General features: G+C 46.5%; 2 protein-coding genes across 3 annotated transcripts; one reads left to right on the top strand and one right to left on the bottom strand.

The window, feature by feature from the left end:
• The first annotated feature begins 1,687 nt into the window (after nt 1-1,687).
• LOC100841469 lies at nt 1,688-16,744 on the top strand. The gene is made up of 4 exons (XM_024454536.1): nt 1,688-1,702; nt 3,767-8,978; nt 15,311-15,473; nt 16,465-16,744. The coding sequence occupies exons 1-2, from the start codon at nt 1,688-1,690 to the stop codon at nt 5,123-5,125; spliced, it is 1,374 nt and encodes a 457-aa protein (XP_024310304.1). The 3' UTR covers nt 5,126-8,978; nt 15,311-15,473; nt 16,465-16,744.
• Nucleotides 11,129-14,549, bottom strand: LOC100834426 (probable LRR receptor-like serine/threonine-protein kinase At3g47570). 2 transcript variants are annotated; one of them, XM_014903004.2, is made up of 3 exons: nt 12,751-14,549; nt 11,806-12,672; nt 11,129-11,679 (listed from the first exon to the last, which is right to left on the bottom strand). In XM_014903004.2, exons 1-3 carry the CDS (start codon nt 14,456-14,458, stop codon nt 11,291-11,293), a joined length of 2,964 nt encoding a protein of 987 aa, XP_014758490.1. In that variant the 5' UTR covers nt 14,459-14,549; the 3' UTR covers nt 11,129-11,290. The 2 variants fall into 2 exon arrangements, with proteins under 2 accessions (XP_014758490.1, XP_003575766.1); XM_003575718.4 differs by having other exon boundaries at nt 11,806-14,549.
• Nucleotides 16,745-20,321: the final 3,577 nt, after the last annotated feature.

Raw genomic sequence — 20,321 nt, 5'->3', positions numbered from 1 at the left:
AAATCCGAGGGTTTTTTTTAGGGCGAGGTGGATCGAGCAGACCGGCCTGGGCCGAAAGCACTCAGAGGTGGCCCAAAGGAGACTGGACCGTGTCGAAGAAATATGAAGGCCCAGTTAAATAAACATGTCATCCCTTAAAAAACAGCCCGTTTCAGTTCGCCCCGTAGTATCACGGATGGGCCTTCCCCTAAAAAATAATCACGGATGGTCCTGTTGCAACCCCGCATTGATCATCCTATCAGCGCCCTCGATTTCCTTAAAAAAATGCGAACATAAAGAAACTAAACATCAATTTTACATTCTTACTAGCCGAAATGCCTTGCCACAGTCCGCTCCACATGTTTGAAAAGATTTTGAATTTGGCTATGAAAATAGTTTATTGGCTCAAAAATATTTCATTCAACCTTTGTCATTTTTCGTTTATTTTTCTGGCTGCATTTGATTTTGAATTTGCTCTAATTTTTTAGTTAAAAGGAAAACAATTTCATTGCTTTGGGCCATCACGCATCGTCTTCTTCGGTTGAGAGACACATAACAGCACGCGCACGCGACTGCAGTTCCAGTGCACGCCGCCCCCTTGAATTCCCCTTCGATTCTCTCGCCCCGACCATTTCTTCAAAATCGAAACCGCCAAATTAATTCTCATCACCTCATGGATCGATTCGGGTTTTCAATCGTCTATTTCGTACATTTAATCTCCCCGCGCGGCGCCCTTGCTCTACTCTGCTCCTCGTTCTCTCTCTGTATCGTGTTAACCCAAGCTTTGAGATCCCAATCACGGCCCTAAGACCGGCGCCTCCAGCCAAGTCCAACCACAAACCATATATGAGAAGGAGTCGCGCTGGTAGCGGTGAATGAGGAGCCGGCGGCGGCGCGGGAGGGACGGGGATGTGGCGATGTGGGAGGGATGGTGCCCCTGCCATAATCCATATCACACAGCTGCGGCACCTGGAAGAGGCATTTTTTTTTGTTTGAGACACGTGCGAGAGGCGAGAGGGGCGGCCGCAGCGTGTTGGATCGGAATTGCCCACGGTTTGACCAAGGCGCTCGACGAACGAGTAAACTGCGTGGTGAAAGGAACGGTTCGTATTTTTAGATAGGTATAGATATAGATTTATTTTTCAAGCATGGGAAATTATCCATCAGTAGCTATGCGAATTTTTTACCTTTCCAAAGAAACACCAACATGTTATTTACACGGATTGAATACGAATGTGTGGGATCGCCTTCGTGAGCGCGGCCTTGAGACTGTCCACGTCCCAAGTTTTAGGCTCTTCCTCATGCTGACAACTGTCGGCGGACTCAAGTTCATACTGAACTCCGGTAAAGTCTTCCTTCTTGTAAATCGCTGCCTTGCCGCTTTGCTTCTGCGTAACACTCTATGGTGAGGCTCTGAATCTTGTGCATTGCCCCTGCAGCCTGGAACACGAGGCAAGGCACTTCATTTCTGAAGAAGAAATCCTTGAGATTTGGGAAAGATGCAGTGTGGATGACGATGGCACCTTCCTCAGGAACATTCTTTTTCCTAACGTGCAGTGTAAGGTGCACCAGCCAGGTCAGCCTAGCAAGAGCCTTGTCAGGGAAACAAGTTGAATTTTCAAGCTTGTGAGGTTAACCAAGCTGGTGAGACCCAATCTGAGACTGAGACAGTGGATAAGGGGAGTCCGAGCACATGTAGTCTGCGAAGATGGCAGGGAACAAGGTTGAAACGAACTGGGCTTAAAGAATAATCTAATTTATTAAATTCATTGACAACTTTGTTGGAAATATGTCCCAGAGTCAATAATAAATTTGTTATTATCATGTTTACCTGTTCTTGATAAATGTTTATTATCCATGTTATAATTGTATTGACAGGAAACTAAATACATGTGTGGATAAATAAACAAATACCGTGTCCCTAATACACCTCTACTAGATTAGCCCATTGATTAAAAGATGGTTAAGGTTTCCTAACCATAGATATGTGTTGTCATTTATTAACGAGGTCATATCATTAGGAGAATGATGTGATGGACAGACCCAAACCTAAGCATAGCTTTTGATCGTGTCACTTAAGTTTAAATTGCTAATGCTTTTATTATGTCAAGTATCATTTTCTTAGACCATGAGATTATGCCACTCCCTAGTACCGAAAGAATACTTTGTGGACATCAACCGTCATCTCGTAACTGGGTGATCATAAAGGTGTTCTTCAGGTATCTCGGAATGTGCTTGTTGGGTTGTATGGATCAAGACTGGAATTTGTCACTCCACGTGACGGAGAGATATCTTTTGGCCCTCTCGGTAATATAACATCCTAATGAGCTTGCAAGCATGTGACTAATGTGTTTAGTCGCGGGGATATTATATTGCGGTACCAGTAAAGAGAACTTGCCGGTAACGAGATTGAACTAGGTATGGTGATACCGACGATCAAATCTTGGGCAGGTAATATATCGTGAGACAAAGGTAATTGGATACCGGATTAATTGAATCCTCGACATCGTGGTTCAACCGATGAGATCTTCATGGAATATGTGAGAACCAATATGGACATCCAGGTCCCACTATTGGTTATTGATCGGAGAGGTGTCTTGGTCATGTCCACATGTTCTCGAACCCGTAGGGTCACACACTTAACGCTTAATGTCGCTAGGGTTTGATGAGATAAAAGATGGTGATATCGAATTATGATTCGGAGTTTCGGATGGGATCCAGGACATCACGAGGAGCTTCGGAATAGTCCGGAGATAAAGAATTATATATGGGAAAGCTGTTTCAGGGTTTCGGAAAAGTTCGGGATATTTTCCGGTATGGACCAGGAATGTTCTAGAAGGTTCCGGAAGTTCTCAAAAGGTTATGGAATTTTCAAGAAAAATCCTGAGAATTTAAATCATACTCTATAGTAATTAATTAGAGCAATCTAATTAGTTATCTCCTAGGCCCATTAGGGGAAAGAGAGGAAACGTGGGGACTCTCCACTGTACGGTGGAAGTCATGTACGTGGGGGGAGGCCGGGCAGAAGGAGGAATCCTTCTGGGACTCTCCTAGCCGGCCCTAGCCTCTTCTTGGAGGAGGGAAAAACCCGGACCACCACCCCTATATAAAATAGAGGGGAGGGGTAGGGGGAGAGAACACACCAAGCTCTCAACTGGATCTCTCTCCCTTAGTACCTCTCCTTCTCTCCCGTGCGCAACGAAGCCCTGCCCGTGGAGTTCTCCACCATATCCTACACCACGCCGTCATGCTGCCAGGATCTCGTCAACCTCTCCCATCATCTTGCTGGATCAAGAAGAAGGAGATGACATCAAAGCCGTACGTGTGGATACTAAGGAGGTGTCGTACGTTCGGCATTGAGAGCGATCTCATCGAAAGTACCACGACGCCAACAACGATCCCGTGATCGTAACGCTTTGTGGTTTACGAGGGTATGATGCTCATTATCCCTCTCGTTACTTACATCTACTAGATATGATCTTTGGTTTCTTCCGCACATCTCGTAGGATTTTTTTTTTATTTTTCATGCAACGAACCCATCAAACTTTTCCAATCTACGAAATTTATGATAGAAATAGTGGATAACGTACGTAACCACTCATGTCTTGAAGTCAGGGAGGATCCGACCGGAATTACTTGTCGAAATATTAATGTATCTAGACCCTTTTACATATAGATACATCTGTATTTAGGCAAATTTTGAGAGTACACAATTTTACTCAACTTTTCTGCATCCCGTAGGTAATTATTGCTGATCCGATCTGCAAATTACAATTTTAGTTTGTAGTTTAACTGTGATTTTTTTTTCGTACATAAACGAGGAAGCCCAGAAGTATATGGCTTTGAGGCGGTTGAGAATTCTGGCCAGATCTCTGCTCTCGGCATAGCCCAGAGGGAAGCGGCCCTCGTTCAGAAATCAAGGCCCAGTGCCCCAGCCCAAAATCGACTCAGAATCCCCATCGAGATCGGTCACCACCATGGCCGGCGGCGGCCGCCTCTCGGATCTCTCCGACGACCTCATCGGCGCATCCTCCACTTCGCCCCTTCAAAGGCGGCCGCGTCCACGAGCGCGCTCTTGCGGCGGTTCCGCTCGCTCTGGCGCGCCTCCGCCGCCGTCAACCTCGAGATCCGCGTCCCCGACCGTCTCCTCGACCTCCCCAGGAACGACCGAATAGCCCGCATCCTCTCCCTGCGGGACGGCTTCGCGTCCGGCGCCAGGTCGGCGCTCGACGCCGCCGCCGACGAAGAAGGAGAAGACCCGGTCACGAGGCTCACCTTCAACCTGGACGCCGACAGCAGCATCCTGGCCAACGACTTCCTGTACCGCGACGGCGCGGGCCGCTGGTCGTTGCAGGAGATCGACGTGGTCGGCGGTCTGCTCTCCCGCCCCGCGGCACGCCGGGTCGAGGAGCTCCGTGTCGCCGTCACGCACTACGGCATCGCGGCGCGCCTGGTCGAGGAGCCCGGTTCCTCGTCCGACATCGGGCTCTGCAGTCTCGGCCTCGGCGCGCTCCCGTCCGAGACGCTGCGCGTGCTGGACCTTACCAACTGCGAGCTGATCCGGATGCCGATGCCGATGCCGGCCGGCGGCGTCGCGTTCCCGCGGCTGGCGTCGCTGCGGCTGCTCCACTGCGTCGTGCCGCTGGGGCACCTCCAGGAGCTCGTCGACGCCGCGCCGGGCCTCGCCGTGGTTCACCTCGAGTTCGTCCTTCTCGCGGCAGAAACACAAAGGAAGAATGGTGAGGGGCAGGAGGAGGAAGAGGTGCTCCGCCTGCGCTGCCCGGCGGCCACGGCGCCTGTGCTTGACCAGTGCGGCTGGACGCTCCGCGGCTCCGGCGTTGCTGTCGCCGTGGAGATCGACGCGCCCAGGCTGCGGCGGTTCAGGTACAGGGACTCTTGCGGCGGCTCTCGCTTTGCCCGCCGCCGCCGGACCTGGCACGGGCCGACCTGCGCTTCACCTCTGAAAGCCCATGCTTCCATCATAGGCGCAGCGATGATCCACTCCGGGCTCGGAACCGCATGTTCTTCTGGCAATTCCTTTCCGACATGGTCAGCGTCAAGGAGCTCAAGCTGGCGGTGTACCGCCTCGAGGACATCGCCGTCAACCTCCCACCGGAGACCACCGAGTGCATGCGCCCGGCATTAAATGCCCTCGAGCGCCTCGAGCTGGAGGGAGTGCACAGGCCCAAGGGCAAGACCGCGGCGGTGGCCATCGTCAACCTGCTGTGGACCTCCCCCGTTCTCCGCCATCTCCGGATCAACCTCACCACGACGAAAGGGGATTCTCACAAAAACAGTCACTATGTGCGAGAGTTTCTGGGGAGGAAATCTCGAGACGATCTGAGCGGCTCCATTAGCCATTTCCTTGGCCGCTGAAGATTGAACCATATGGTTCCTCTCGAAGGAGACAATGGCGATGCTGGTGAGTATGGCGAGGTTTCTGACATCCCTGCCTTGAGTGTGCTAGTGCGAGATAGCTTAAGACATGTGAGCTTGGAATTTCGACCCGAGAAGACGAACTGCTTCGGGAAGAAGCTGGTCAAATTCTTCGCCGAGAACGGAATGGCGCTGGAAGAGATGTGTGTGGACGACGGGAACGGGAGGATGCATGAGCACATGAATCGCAAGGTTGAGACCTGGGTGGCTAATTAAGAAGGAAAGGGAAACACAAGCTTGATGGTATTGCCCCGGAACCAGGAATGCCGTCGATTGAAGTTTCAGATCACCGGCGGTGACGACCGCATCAGTAAGCTGGGCAACAGCGTGCTGGGCCATGTCGTCTCCTTCCTCCCGGCGCAGGAGGCCGCGCGCGCAGCCGCGCTCTCGTCCCGATGGCGCTACACTTACGCCGCCGTCCACACTGTCTCGCTGGTGGAGAGGGAGAGCCCCATCCTAACCTACGACTCTTCTGGCCGCCTCAGGACCACAGAGGACCCCAACCCGCCGCCGCCATTCTCCGACACCGTCACCGCCGCACTCCTCGCACGTCATCGGCACCGGGCAGGTTCTGGCGGCGGCGCATTGCCACTGCGTGCGCTCCGCGTTCACAAGTACAATTACTGCCTCGATGACTCGCGCACGGCCGACCAGTGGCTCTCGTATGCTCTGAAGCAGGCCGACACCGACCTCCAGCTCGACCTCCGCCTCTACAGCACCGGCCTCTGCAGCTACTCCCTACGCCGCGCGGTTTCCTCGGAGGAGGAGGACGGGGAGGAGCAATCCAAAATCTCGGAATGCAATGATTCGCTCCTCGCACACTCCATCGGGGAGCACGACGACAACACCGACGAGGACGTTTCTTCTGCGGCAGCGACCTCTGAGTCTGACGAATGCAGCGAGTATGATGAGGACAACTCGCTCCGGGAACAAGACGGCGCTGATGTTATCGCTGAAGCAATCTCCTCTGCCTGGGAACACGCTGATGACGCCGTCTCCTCCAAAGACGACGAGACCACATCGCTGCCGGAGCCCGAGTACACGGTTCCGAGCGGGCTCTTCTCCTGCGACGTGCTGTGAATGCTCCGCATCGGGCCCTGCAGGCTCTCGCCGCCGTCCGCCATCAGCCTGCCGTCCCTCCAGGAGCTGCTCCTCGTCTACGTCTCTGACGAGATGGAAGAAGTGCAGAGACACGTATCCGCCTGCCCGCGCCTCGCCGATCTCACGCTCGAGGCCTGCCACACGGTGACCGTGCTCAGCACCACGTGCCTCCGCAGGCTCGCCCTCCGCTGCTGCCACAACCTGACCAGCGTCGCCATTGACGCGTCGGAGCTTCGCGCCTTCGAGTACCACGGCGCCATCCCCAACACGTCCTTCCTGACCATGCCCGGCAGCGACGACTCGCGGCCATTGTCGATCGCGTCGTGCAACGTCGACATCTGCAGTGAGGAGGTCACATCAGAGGAGGAGCTCACCAGGCTCAGGGAGTTTCTGCAGCTGTTCGTAGGCACGAAGCACCTCCACCTGCAGTCAGCTCGCCTGGGCTCCGGCATTGACAAGGCCACCTTCATAAGCCTCCCGGTATTCTCGAGCCTCCGCCACCTCAAGATGAGCGGATGCCTGCCACACAATGACGATGCCATCGTCGCCACGATGAGCAGGATCCTCCAGCATGCCCCGAACCTGGAGGTGCTCACGTTGGTCTTCCAAACAGAGCCTCCGCCGCCGCGTTGGGACAGGTGGCTCCCTGGCCGGCACTTGGGCTGCAAGGAACGGGAGCTTCACGACGTGCACCATCTTGAGCACTACAACCCCTATGAAGTCCTCGACGCACCGAGCGCCATGATTCCTTGCTTGGCAGACCAGGTGAGGGAGATCAACCTGGTGCATTACCATGGCGGCACGGCGCAGAGGACACTGGCCAAGTTCTTGCTCTGCAATGCTCCGCTTCTTGATGAACTCTACTGTGGATTCGTCCCGGGGCCGCTAAGGATTCAGACTGAATTGAGGCAGGAGATCGAAGGTTGGGCGATGAATAAACCGGAGAATAGGATCTTCTACTAGAATATGGATGGATGGATGATATGCGCAGATAATAAGTTCAATTTCAGCAAATTTGTTTGCCTGGTTCTGATAAACTATTTTGTTTGCTCTGCTGTGCCGATGTTGCGATCTTGAGCAGCTTTCTGTTCGTTCTGAATTATGAAGTTGATCCTGAACTATGAGTAAAATGAATTTTGCAGTTTGCTTTTTAATTATGGTACTCCAAGTTGCTCCAAGTTTTCCTAGTACTAGTGGAGTATACTATATACTATCGCAGATGTAGTTTGTCAATTCAAAGTTACAGAGTTCTGGATATAATTGCAGTCTTGCAGCTTCTTGGTGTTGCAGTATAGTAGTAGACTAGTAGCAGCAGCAAACCCAAGTTTATTTTCTTGGCTCATGCATGCCTGCAGTTTCCTCATGGCTAATTTGATTTGTTTTAGGCCTGAATCTGAACTATTAATCCATGAAAGTACGATCCACGTATTCTTCCATTATTCCATATTTTGTGCCCTGTTGGTGCTTGGTTACTCTGCTGTTCTAGTGTTATTTCTCACTGAAATTATGTTGCACAGCCCTAAATCTGCTGACAGGACCCTAAATCTGTCTGATGATGGCGAATTAGGAGCAAGAGCATATATCCCTGAAAATGAATGGCTGGAGGTTCATGTCCCGTGAAGCCGTGATTACTGTTATGAATCCTCCAAGGCTCAAGAGTCTGCTTTTATGTGCCTATCGTTCTGAGTTCATGTCCCGTGGCATAAACTTTGTATTTGCTCTGTAGCAAAACTGGATGCATCATGCTGCTTCAACTTATCATCTACTACCATTATGGAAGTACGGGCCAGATGTTTTGTAACATGTTCGTTGCGGTATAGTCTTTATATTTTTTTTTCCTTACTAAGATAAGACAAGTGTGATGGGCCATATCCAAATAAGAGACAATATTCCATTATTTTCTTCTAAATTAGTTAGGCAAGAGAATAGATTGGATATATTGAAATATGGTTTATCATGAAAATAAAGATTAGTTTTTGGCCAATCATTGTACATCTATGATTCTCTCCTATCCCATCTCTCATTTTTTTTTGTAACTCAAATCGGAACCAAAAGCGGCGAGGTGCGGGGAGCCAGCGGCGGCCGGTCAGCCGCAGGACGACGCGAGCGTGGTCCGCTGCGGGGCAGCACGCGGGTGATTAGCGGCGCCGCTAGTGAAACAGGCAGCGGCGACGGGAGGGCAAACAAAGGCTGCGGCTCCCTGCGGCGGCGGCGGGTGGCGGCGCAGAGGCGATTTGGGGCTGCCCAGGGCGGCCGGCAGGCGGCAGTAGCGATGTCGGGGCGACCGGAGGCTGCAGCGCTTGTCAGCAGCAGGGGGTTCCGCAGAGGCGATTTGCGGCGGCCTAGGGCAACCGGCAGCAGCGGCGTGGGGGCAATCAGAGGGCGAGCTTCCACAGCAACGGGTGGGTCGCAGACTCGCAGGGTTGAGATCGGAGAAGATGCATCAGTGTTTGCGTTTCGAGGTGAGTGATTCGTCATGTTCTGTTTTTTGATTGTTTGCTGTCGCATTGTTAGTACTTGCGTTACAAACAACCAATCCAGTTCCTACTCCATACAAGTGATTCATCAGGTCCTACTGTTTGTATTAATCATAAGAACCTGGCTCCACAGGGTAGGCATTAAATTAATCCTGATGCTGAATGCTAGAAGCAATCCATACATGCCCCTTGCCCCCTTGACAACAAATAAGTTTCTGATTGGATTTGGCCCTGTGATTGTTTTGAGCCAGAAGAATCTTAGTTATACTGGTGTTTGCTCTTTTATTCTCCTCAAACACACACCATGCCTTTTATGTGTATGCTATTATTTCTCCATTCCGTTACTCTGCTAATTTCTGCCAGTGTTTGCATATAGAAATGCGATCTTAATTCTGTACATATACATATAGCATCAAGGAGCGCATAGCGTCAATCAGTATGTATGTACTAATAGACTTCCCGTGTGCACATGTAAATGCTCTATTGGTTCTAATGTAGATGGCTTTTCTCTTGCTATGTTGACCAAAAAACTATACATATCTTTGCAGAAACAATCAATTACTAGAAGCACTAATCGCTCAAACCTACATTATGTTCATAAGAAGGGAACAAAGTTATTTATAGCGCTCTGACATGAATTAGTTGGTATCAACATTTCCTGTTTTAGCATGATGAGATATGAAGCAAATTGGTAGAAATAACAACTAAGGCTAGGGATAAACATGTTCTGGCAGAATGGTGGTGCAATCAAACTTAACAAGGAGTGACATTCTAATTATGAGAAAGGATGGGCATTAACTAAAGCTAGGGATAAACATGTAACTCCTATTGAATTACCGTTTCTAATTATTTTGTATTGCATTACCCAATGCTCCAACTGTGGGAAGAAACAGAGTGCATTTGCAGCGTTTTTAACTTTAACAACAAGGTAGTTAGTTTTCATGAATATTGATGGAACAAACATTTTGCAATTGGGTCTTTCAGATATGAGAGATTGAAAAAAAAAGTTGAGTTTTCAGATTTAGGAGATACCAAAAATAGTTGGCTCGGTCTTACGATTGGAAGATACGGAAAATCTTTGTCTCCATTGATGGGTCCTTGCGCAATTTAGAAAAGATACTATCTCACTTTGGCATGGACGAACTGTTTCTACAATTTCAAACACCATATATATACCAGTGTCGCACTATTTAGCATGATCATATTTCCATAATTTTAGCCAATGTCTATACAGTTCAATTTCAATTTGCATAATGTTGTATACTTCTGTACATTTATCTTAGGCTCTTAGCCATCAGCCGGTGAGAGCTTTTATTTCGTAGCAAACTCTGCTATAAATGATGGTACCTTTCCAACACGTTGTGCGTTTTCTATGTTGTATACTGTACCTTTATTCCATCGGTTGTTAAGTGGTCAGCTTTATTTTTGTTTGGGATCTGACATGCAAGCTTTGTGTCTGGTGTCCTCAAGTTGTCCTGTTGCTATTTTGTAACTTAAGAAATACCAGTATAAATAGTGGGGAGAAAAAAAAATCCTTGACTCAAACTTCCATAGTAGTATTAGAATACAGTGCCTATTTTTCTGCCAGTGATGATAGCTTACAGATGTTAACTAAAACATTATCGGATATACAAATTACAAAACACCAAGTGCTCAGCAAATTTCATGCAGGTTTAGATTCATTGTTCTCCATTTCTTTTTTGAATATCATATGTTAAAATATCCAGTGAAACCACGGTTAAAACTTCATTAAAACCATTTGCATACGAGGCATTGTTATATAAACATGTAAAATTCCAATGTAAAACCCAATTTCTTTTATAAGCTACAAAATAACTTTAATTAGCATGTGATTTTTTTATTGTCCACTACTATTCATTATATTGTCCCTTTTGTACATATCAAATCTGATTGACCTTTAGCCCCACAGTGTATCAGCAGCTGTTTCCACAAGATATTTTGTCTTATATTTTGCATCATACAGTTTTTCAAAATGCTAGTTAAAGAAACAGAGTATTTATGTCACATGGTAACCTAGGTTAAGGTCCACAGACCAGGGTTAGGGCACTCACCCTCATCTGCATGATGAAAGCAGCGAAACATAGCTATGAGGTTTTCCACCGAAGCAAAGTTCATTTTGACAATATATAAATATGCCTTTATTTAAGTCCAGCAAACATCAATGCATAATGATAGTACCATTATTACATAACTATCTAACTTTCTAAATTAAGAAAGTTTTAGAGAAAATCAAAATAGGTGAGGCACAAATCTATATTCTATATTTCCAACCTTTTTCAGTAGCTATTCATAGAGAAGAATGCTTCTTTTATTGCAATTACCTCACTATAAATTTCATGCATGCTTGGTCGATCTTTCGGTAATTCTTCCGAGCATATCTGGCCAAGTTTAAGGAGTTGGAGGGCACAGACACCCATCCGTGTAGTTATTCTGTATTCTTCTGCTTTTGGGGTATGATCAGCATGTGGATGTCTCATTTCTGCTATAAGGCTGGGATGAAGAATGTCTTCAACTTTTGAAAGTGATGCCCCTACATACTTGCGGAGTGTAAGGCCATCCCTGAACGCCTCATCAGTAGGTCGTCGCCCTGTTAGCATTTCCAAAATAATAATGCCATAGCTGTATACATCACCCTCAGTTGAGATTGGACTTCCCATGCCATACTCTGCAATGTTTGAAACAAAAATTTCAGAGAAGCAAAACAATGAGAGATATTTTCAAAAGATATACTTATACTAATTCAGATTAGTTTTGATATATATTACGGGTGCTCAATATTAAACCTACTCACCGGGAGCAATGTACCCAATAGATCCCCTTGGTCCAACTGTGCTTGTTGAGTTGCTCTGAACCCCAGATGAATAACCACGAATTAACCTTGCTAGCCCAAAGTCACAGACATATGCAGTATCTTCGTCATCAAAGAGTATATTGCTTGGCTTCAAATTGCAGTGTACAACTGGTGGGATGCATTGGTTATGAAGGTATTCCAGTGAAGAAGCAATGTCAACTGCTATGCATATCCTCACCCCCAAACCCAAATCAGCATTGTGCTTGTGGAACTTAGCATGAAGCCGGTTTTCAAGGCTACCGTTAGCCATGTATTCGAACACTAGAGCTTTGAACTCATTCCCCATCGGATCATAAGTGGAGCATGCAGTTATCACCTTCACGAGATTTCGGTGACGGATGTTCTGCAATGCTTTGCACTCAGCAACAAAGCTACCAACTGCACCATATTGATCAAGCTTGAACACTTTAACAGCTACCATGGTGTCTTCTCCATCCATCTGGCCTTTATACACTGTCCCAGATTGCCCAGAGCCAACTATATTGGCTGGAGAGAAGCTGTTTGTTGCCTTGCTTACATCATTATATGTTAGCCTTTTCATCTCCATGTATGTGTGGTCAATCGATTCACTGGACTTCCGCTTCTTCTTCCTCAAAACATTGAAAACAGAGAAGAACAGCCTTAAGATCAAAGCCACTCCAACAAGACCTGACAGAGCTGCCAACAATGGAACAATGAACTTGTGCTTTCTTTTAGATACCAAAGTAGAGCACCTAGGAAAATCATTGACTCCAACAGATGAACAAAGGTGTGGATTTCCTTGGACAGAAGCATTGTTTGTGCCGGTAAAGACTCCACCTGTGGGGACTGGCCCCTCAAAGTTGTTGAAGGACATATTTAGGTATTGCAGCGAGGTGAATGTCTGAAGGAATTCTGGTATCTTACCGGATAAATTATTCCTTGAGAAATCTAGCACTTTGACCCCCTTGAGGTTCGCCAGTGATTGGGGAATGCTTCCTTGCAGGAGGTTTCCTTCTAAGCGAAGTGATTCCAACCGAACACAAGCACCAAGAGTTGATGGGATTTTGCCGGCGAGTTTGTTATGCGAAAGGTTCAAGGAACCAAGGTTCATCAAGCTACCAAGTTCTACTGGTATGGAGTATGTGAATTGGTTGTGCGATAGGTCCAGTAACCAGCTCAGTTGATTCAGCTTGCTAAACATGAGACCGCTGATGTTCCCAGTGAGGGTATTACTAGATAGGTTTAGAGCCACCAATTTCTGGCAGCCGGCTAAACTTGTTGGTACGCTTCCACTTAACTGATTTTCTTGCAAATAAAGTTCTGACAGTTGATTCAGGTTACCAATTGAAGGCGGAATTTCTCCGGAAAACATGTTCTTTGATAGCTTAAGGATAAACAAATTGTGCAGCTGTCCAAGAGTAGGAGGTATAGGCCCTGTGAAAAGATTGTCATCAAGATAAAGCAGGGATATTTTGGACAGGTTACCAATCTCCAGTGGAATGGTACCAGAGATGTAGTTAGACTGAAGAGTCAGACCGTCCAAAGTTTTGGGCAGGTCTGCTACAGAATTGACTGGAAAGTCCCCCCTTAAGTTATTTCCACCCAAGTTCAGTTTCTTCAGCCGTGTACAGTTTGCCAAGGATGAGAAGAATGTCCAGTCTCCAGCTTCCAGCTGATTTGAGTGCAGCATTACGACTTGCAAATTCATCATGGCGCCAAAAGAAGGAATCACCCCACTCAGCGAGTTGTTTCCGAGATACATGAACTCCAACTTGGAGGCGTTGGCTAGCGATGCAGGGATGTTACCCTCAAAATGATTATTAGACATCATTAGTATGTTGATGTTAGAGAGGCTGTTTCCCATATCAGAAGGCAGTGTTCCTCCAAGATTATTGTTGGCCAACCCAAGAAAAGTCAGCAGTGACAACTTGTAAATGGATGTGGGAACTGTCCCTGATAGACTATTATACGAGAGGTCAAGGAATTGCAAGCCTGATATCTTGGATAGATCCGGAATGTTTCCTTGCAGCTGGTTCTGCGAAAGCAGGAGCGCTGTAAGGGATGAGAGGTTCCCCACCGAGGGCGGCAAGGTTCCGGAAAGCTTGTTGATGGCCAAGTCAAGATAGGAAAGGTTGCGAAGCGCACCAAGCTCTGGCGGGATGGCACCTCCGATGGAGTTTCTGCTGAGCACCAGGACCTCAAGACCAGCGCACGACGACAGCGACACGGGGATCTCGCCTGTGAGCACGTTGGTGCTGAGGTTGAGGTACCGGAGCCTGGTGAGCTGGCCGAGCTCCGGCGGGAGATGGCCAGAGAGCTGGTTGTTGGGCAGGTGGATTCTCACCAGAGAGGTCAGGTTGGAGATGCAGGGCGGGATGTCGCCGGTGAGCCCGAGTGCTTCCATGTCCAAGGCCATCACCTTGGCGGCCGCCGGAGGTTGCGTCGTCTCGGTGCAGGTCACGCCGCGCCAGGTGCAGAAATCCGGCGAGGTGGTGCTGTTCCAGATGGAGAGGCGGGAGTTGAGGCAGAGCAGAGCTTCTCGGTTATTGCTGGATTCATCGGCTAATGTCGCCAAAATCAGCACGGTGGCTAACAGTGCTAGAGCCTTAATGCACACAGATGCACTGGCCATCTCGTCTAGCTAGTCTGGCATGCATCGTCGGATTCTCTGCTAATATGTTTTATAGACGCCAACTCAACTCTGGTGCTTTCTTCTTCATGGCTGGCCAATATGTTTGCGTGTTGTTTTCGGGTTCAGAACTAAATCTTTTCAACGCACCAGTATGAACCTCTTACAAGTATGCATGACTGGAGTTTCATGGATCGGTGGTGACTTTGATGCTGTCCTTGGAATGATCTGGATTCTCTTCCCACTTGGAGGCACATCAGAGCTTTTCAATGCATGTCCACATTGAGCGTGGAATTCACAAGTGTAGGCTTTGATTCTGTCCTTTGAATGACCTGGATTCTCCTCACACTTTGAGGTCTTGCCAAAGTTAGTTTAGACTTGTTTTCCTGCAGTCTACATGTTCGATTTTCATGTGAAACTGTAACAGTTTTTGTGAATTTTCTACACGGTTGTTGGCTTTGATTCTGTCCTTTGAATGACCTGGATTCTCCTCACACTTTGAGGTGTTGGCCAAGTTAGTTTAGACTGCTTTTCCTGCAGTCTACATCTTCGACTTTTATGCGAAACTGTAACAGTTTCTGTGAATTTTCTACACTGCTGTCGCGCTCGTGCCAAGGAATTACTTGTGAATAAAATGAGGACAGGCAATGAGACGCAAAGTCCTGACGACACGTTCAGTTTCTCAGTCCGGCCAGTCAAAGTCTTTGTTTTTTTCGTTGAACATCCCAGTCCTGTCAAAGCAAGCTAGTTGTTTGTTGTGAACAGCTTGTCTCAATTTTCTTTGTTGTATGGAGAAAAGGCTGCCATTGTTGGATATTTTCTCTAAGTTTTTCATTTGTCACACTGCATGTACAGATCCTTTATATAGACAAAGACGAAGCTCTGAAACAACCAAAACGAGTTGCACTTGACTTCACCTCTCCTCTCGTGATGATGGTTTGGAGGTACCGCTTGGTTCTTGGGCTTGTGACAGCGGGGATTATTCTGCTCATTATCATAAACCCGGCATCGGCATCGTGTACGTGCTCTACCCTTGCTAACCTACTAAAGTCTGAAACTGAGATCCGTGTGTTCCCTTTAGTGCAGAATGATCAGAAAATAGAGCCGTCTGTTTATGTATCTAGCAAGATCGACTGTTTTCTTTTCTTATTGTTGCAGTAATATCTACATACAACGTAGGAAGAGATATTATGTCTTTTTTAATTTCCGGGAAGAATAGCAAGCATGATGAAATACCGAGCACAAGAAATTTCTAGTAGTAACATGTTCATTTTGCTGGGCTATACACATATCCTATATACCTATTGAATCAGACAAGACATCTAACGTACTGTTTTGCAAACGCCAAATCAAATACTCCCCACATCTCATGATATTTCGAAGGAAAAAATATATGTACTTTTCGTCCCCAAACAGTCGTGACATTATAAGTTTAGTCAATCATCATTTTTTTCTTAGAAATTTCGTTTCTCAGTTGTTTAAACTAGATAGATGCTTTTGGCCCCTCGAGCCACAGATGTGGCTATTCCACTGCGTTAGTGTTCGGGGTTCATGTGGCGCCCGTTCCCCCAGGAGAAGCACCAGTTGACATTTCGGATTCTTGACACGGGTGACTCCAAGGAGGAGGAGATCGATGGCCCCGGTGCATGCTAAGGATGGAAAGGAGCCGACGCTGAACCGCTAGCGAGCACTGGGAGCCTGGGATAGCTAGATACACGATATATGTTATACCCTTTTGATTTTCGCAGGAGACACGCAACGCTCATCAAGTAATAGGCTACGTTAGGCATAATCATCGAAACGATGTAAGTTGTAGCCCCTTCGATTGGCCAACATGGAGCTCGTTCAATTCCATTGCAAAGTAATGAATGTACTATGCTTTGTGTCAGAATCAGGATTACATAACTTGGTCTACCAATCACTCCTATATCATAGGAATGTGCTCCAATTTATTACCATATACTTATCTCCGTAGCATATACATAACCATGTCCATGTCTTTCTTGCAGATGCCGGACCCGTTTGTCCACCTTGTACTTGCTGCCAACATCCATGTAGCTGCGGTCCATCGTGATTGTATATTTCTATATCACTACCAGGCTTTGCACGGCGCGACGTCTTTTTAGCTCTACTTTGGGGTTAAATATCATTAGATTATATCTACATGATCTTGTATGTGATTATAGTGTTGCTAAATCTGGAAGAGATTTTATTAAATAAATGCTTGAGAGAGCCCAGATGTTCTTTTATTCGCCTTTGATCCATGATAAAGCATCATACTTACGAGCATTGCAGGCTTCTGATTTAAAGTGATCAGCATATTCCTTGACCATATTGTTACTCATTCTGGCAGTATCAACATCATTTCTGTTTTCTGAAAATTGATTTCCAGTGACATCAGCTCAAAGAAATATAACAACCACTTTAGCCTCTTCCAAACCGTCCCACTCAAACAAAATTTATTCATTTCATACTGTAAGATAGCTATATATACCATGCATGATCAACTAAGCAAGGAATCACACCAGTTAAAGCCTCATTGTTCTTAGCTGGTTGTACCATTTTGGCAATAGTCATCTGGCACATAATGGAGCCCTGATTGTACCTTTTTTCTTCTAAATTTTTAGAAGTTTATATATGTTGCAGTACAATTGCACTTTATAATGTAGCATCGGAAATAAAGTGACTGAAGCTTTAGAGACATTTGAGTCAACTCAACCTCGATATAGTCCCGAATTTAAATCATGCCAGGAGACGAAACACACGAAGGTCAACGAGTAATTTTGCTCAGCATTACTAGCTAGTTGACTTACCAGTAATAGCATCCGTCTATTGTTTGGCATGGCATGATGCACTTCCGTTAAAAAAAGAATTACATTATGATGAAATATGAAAAAAAGAGAAGGAAAAATGAAAAAAAAGCAGCTTGCCTAGTGTTTTTTTAAACACTCTCGGGGAGAAACATTTCAATATTTTTAATTTCATTGCCCAGTGTTTTTCTAAAAACATTGCCAAAGCCTGTTCAACAGTCTACTTTTCCGATTTGATGTGTTGCATCGTTGGTGAAGATCTTTGGTGTATGATAAGTTGTCCAGCTTGTGTTTGCAAATGCTATCCATGTACCTGTCCTTGTAGCTGTGGTTGATCAAGTTGTTGCTGAGTTTGGGAGAGAAACAATTAAATATAAACGCTTGAGAGAGCTCTGATGTTTTTGTTTTGTACCATTTCTATTCATTGACAAAGCATCATAATTTTAGAGTTGGCATATGCATGTATTCACGAAAGCTTCGCCGGCTTAAATATAGAGAGCAAATTCAAAACAAAACAACTACTCCTACTAGCTTTGACCGGACTGAGATGTTCATAAGAGAAGATTACATTGACTGGTCTGAAGGTGAGAAATTGAAGGCATCGTCAGGACTTGCGTGTGGCTCTTGTCTCGTCATCTTTTGCTGCAGTTACCTCTGTTCTGGCGTCAATTCATCTCTACGTCCTGCTCATCTTTTATTTATTTTTGAGAATACGTCCTGCTCAAATGGGGTGTCCTTTTTAAGACCAGCAAAAACTTCAACGATCTCGGCAGGACATGCCGCAGATATAGGCTAAAATCGAGTCATTCTTGCAATAGTACTGCCAGGCCTGGCCCAAGGGAGGTCGGGACAGCGCGAGCGGGCAACTGGGAAAGTCGCCTTGGGCCCATGAAAACACGGGCTAGAGGTATGCAAGTGTAGGTAGCCTTGTTATTCTATACTGGATTCTCAAAAAAAAAAAATGTTATTCTATACTGGACCAGAAATGTTGTTTGAAATCGGCCTAGAGCAACTCTAACATCTCTCTTAAAAAACTGTCCCGTAAAACTTGGATAAGGTTCCGTTTATGCTTTTTGAATGGAGTACGGCCGAAAAGTTTGCGGGTGGATGGGAAAAAACTTGGATGAGGTAAATCAAGAAAATCCACTAAAAAGTTTTTAGCTACCGTGTGAAACCCTATATTCAGACACCTGCATTTCGATAGTTTTTGATAGTTCAGAACATCCAAATATAACAGCAACTTAAATCAAATTTATGAATGTGCGAACATCAAGAATACAACAATAATCCAAATTCAAGTGTTCAATCGAAATAATTAAACGGATAACAAATGGTCCGGAATGCAAAGAATTGCTCAAACCACAAATCACAACATGAATAAGAATAAATTGGAAGCCTATCTCCCATATAACTGCCATTGATCATTTTGAAGTGGTGCGTGCGTGCCACTTTCTTCAATCTGCTGGTATGCATGAAGAAATGCTTGGATAAACTGGTTAATGCCCCTTAAGGGAATTATTGAATATTACATGAAGGCTTGGATAAACTGGTTAATAAAACCAAGTTGGCTACTTTCTTTAGCAGCAATTACTGTGCAGAGATTAAGGTTTCCATGCACACTTGTCCTGAATTTGTATCAGAAGCTTTAATGGAAAAATATACAGGGTTCCCCACAACCTTGGGCAAGTCGATTGAAGGGGACTTTTGAACATACCCCCTAGAAGATAAATGGAGAAATTAAAGATAATTCAACGGATAAAGTGTGAACACTTTGCATATGTAATAACTAAGGTAAGCTAACTGGAGCAAATTTGCACATCTTTTATAATACGGAGACGGGGGACCCAAGCAAGAGGGCCACTCCCGTACCATGTGTGCACACTAGTTCATCAATGACTTGAACGACCGAGCTTTCACGGGCTTCTTCGACCTCTTCTTCCCTGGGATATTCCTCTTAATGCCGCCATTGACGCCTACAACTTGGGCTTCATCACTGCTCTCCTTGTCCCAGCCAGTGATCCCGTCCATTTCGTCGCATTTAACAGGTTCATTGATGTCTGTCGCAGCTTCGTAGTCTGCATCATCAGCTTGGGCTTGACCTGGAGTAGGAGTAGCATTGTCTTTGGGTGATGCCGGCTTCTCTTTGTAATTCGGTAGGAGGAGATTCATGTTGTTCAAAAATAGGTGGAATTTCCTCCAGGTGGAATTTCCTCTAGGATTCTTGGTGTTTCGAACTCTATCTTAGGTGTACTTTACATAAACTACAAGGAGTGTCGAGGACTTGAGGGTGATTGGAAAGTGTTATTGACACATGCCCTTTATAGAGTCTAGTGTGTTTATTGACACCTGGGGCCTAGCCGGTTAGCCCAATAGTTAGGCCAATGTTACGTGGCTTACATAGTACAAAAATACTCTTATGTGTTGGCACATTTTAAGAGGAAAGTATTAATTCCCTACCTCCGATACTAAAATTCTCTTATGTGGATGACCTAGCACCGACCGAATTGCGACTGACATTTCTCTACCTAAGCCAGTTGGTGTTGTGGTAGTCGCTGCTGACAGATCAATTTAGTGACCCATCAACGGCTTATTCGGTGGAACAGGCACGACATTCCATTGTCGGACATGGGCAAGACGCAGTTGCACGCATCGACGCGACTTGCCGGCTACAACGGATCAGGGGCTCGGGTTAATGGATAGGTGCATGGGAAGGAGGGGCTCACTGTGGAGATGATGGCAGTGACGGCGAGCTTGGGAAAGACTCTTGGAGGCGACAATGGCAAGGTTGCAAGGAGGCAGTGGAGCGGCGCTAGGGTCGGGGAAGATAGGAGGTGACATCACTCATGTGTTCTGCGCTCACGCTTGTGTCAGGAGGTGCAGATGAGACGGCGAATCCGATGCATGGGGCATAGGCGGTGACTTCTAGAGGCTTTGCCTTCGTTGGTGACTAGAGAAAACGAGAGAGAGAGACGGGGAAGGAGAAAACATGGGCGTGACCCGTGAGTGGGTTTATGGCCTGGGTGGTTGGAGGCTTTCATACAAAGAATCCTAGGTGT

Source organism: Brachypodium distachyon, chromosome 4, assembly GCF_000005505.3.
Source record: "Brachypodium distachyon strain Bd21 chromosome 4, Brachypodium_distachyon_v3.0, whole genome shotgun sequence".
Classification (NCBI taxonomy): domain Eukaryota; kingdom Viridiplantae; phylum Streptophyta; class Magnoliopsida; order Poales; family Poaceae; genus Brachypodium; species Brachypodium distachyon.
This window is presented reverse-complemented; position numbering and strand designations above follow the sequence as displayed.

Bases quoted from the DNA above. Each gene is read 5' to 3' on its own strand.
- LOC100834426 (XM_003575718.4), bottom strand. From the start codon at position 14,458: ATGGCCAGTGCATCTGTGTGCATTAAGGCTCTAGCACTGTTAGCCACC. The intron at 11,680-11,805 runs GTGAGTAGGTTT...CAAACATTGCAG, and splicing joins TATTGGGTACATTGCTCCCG to AGTATGGCATGGGAAGTCCA.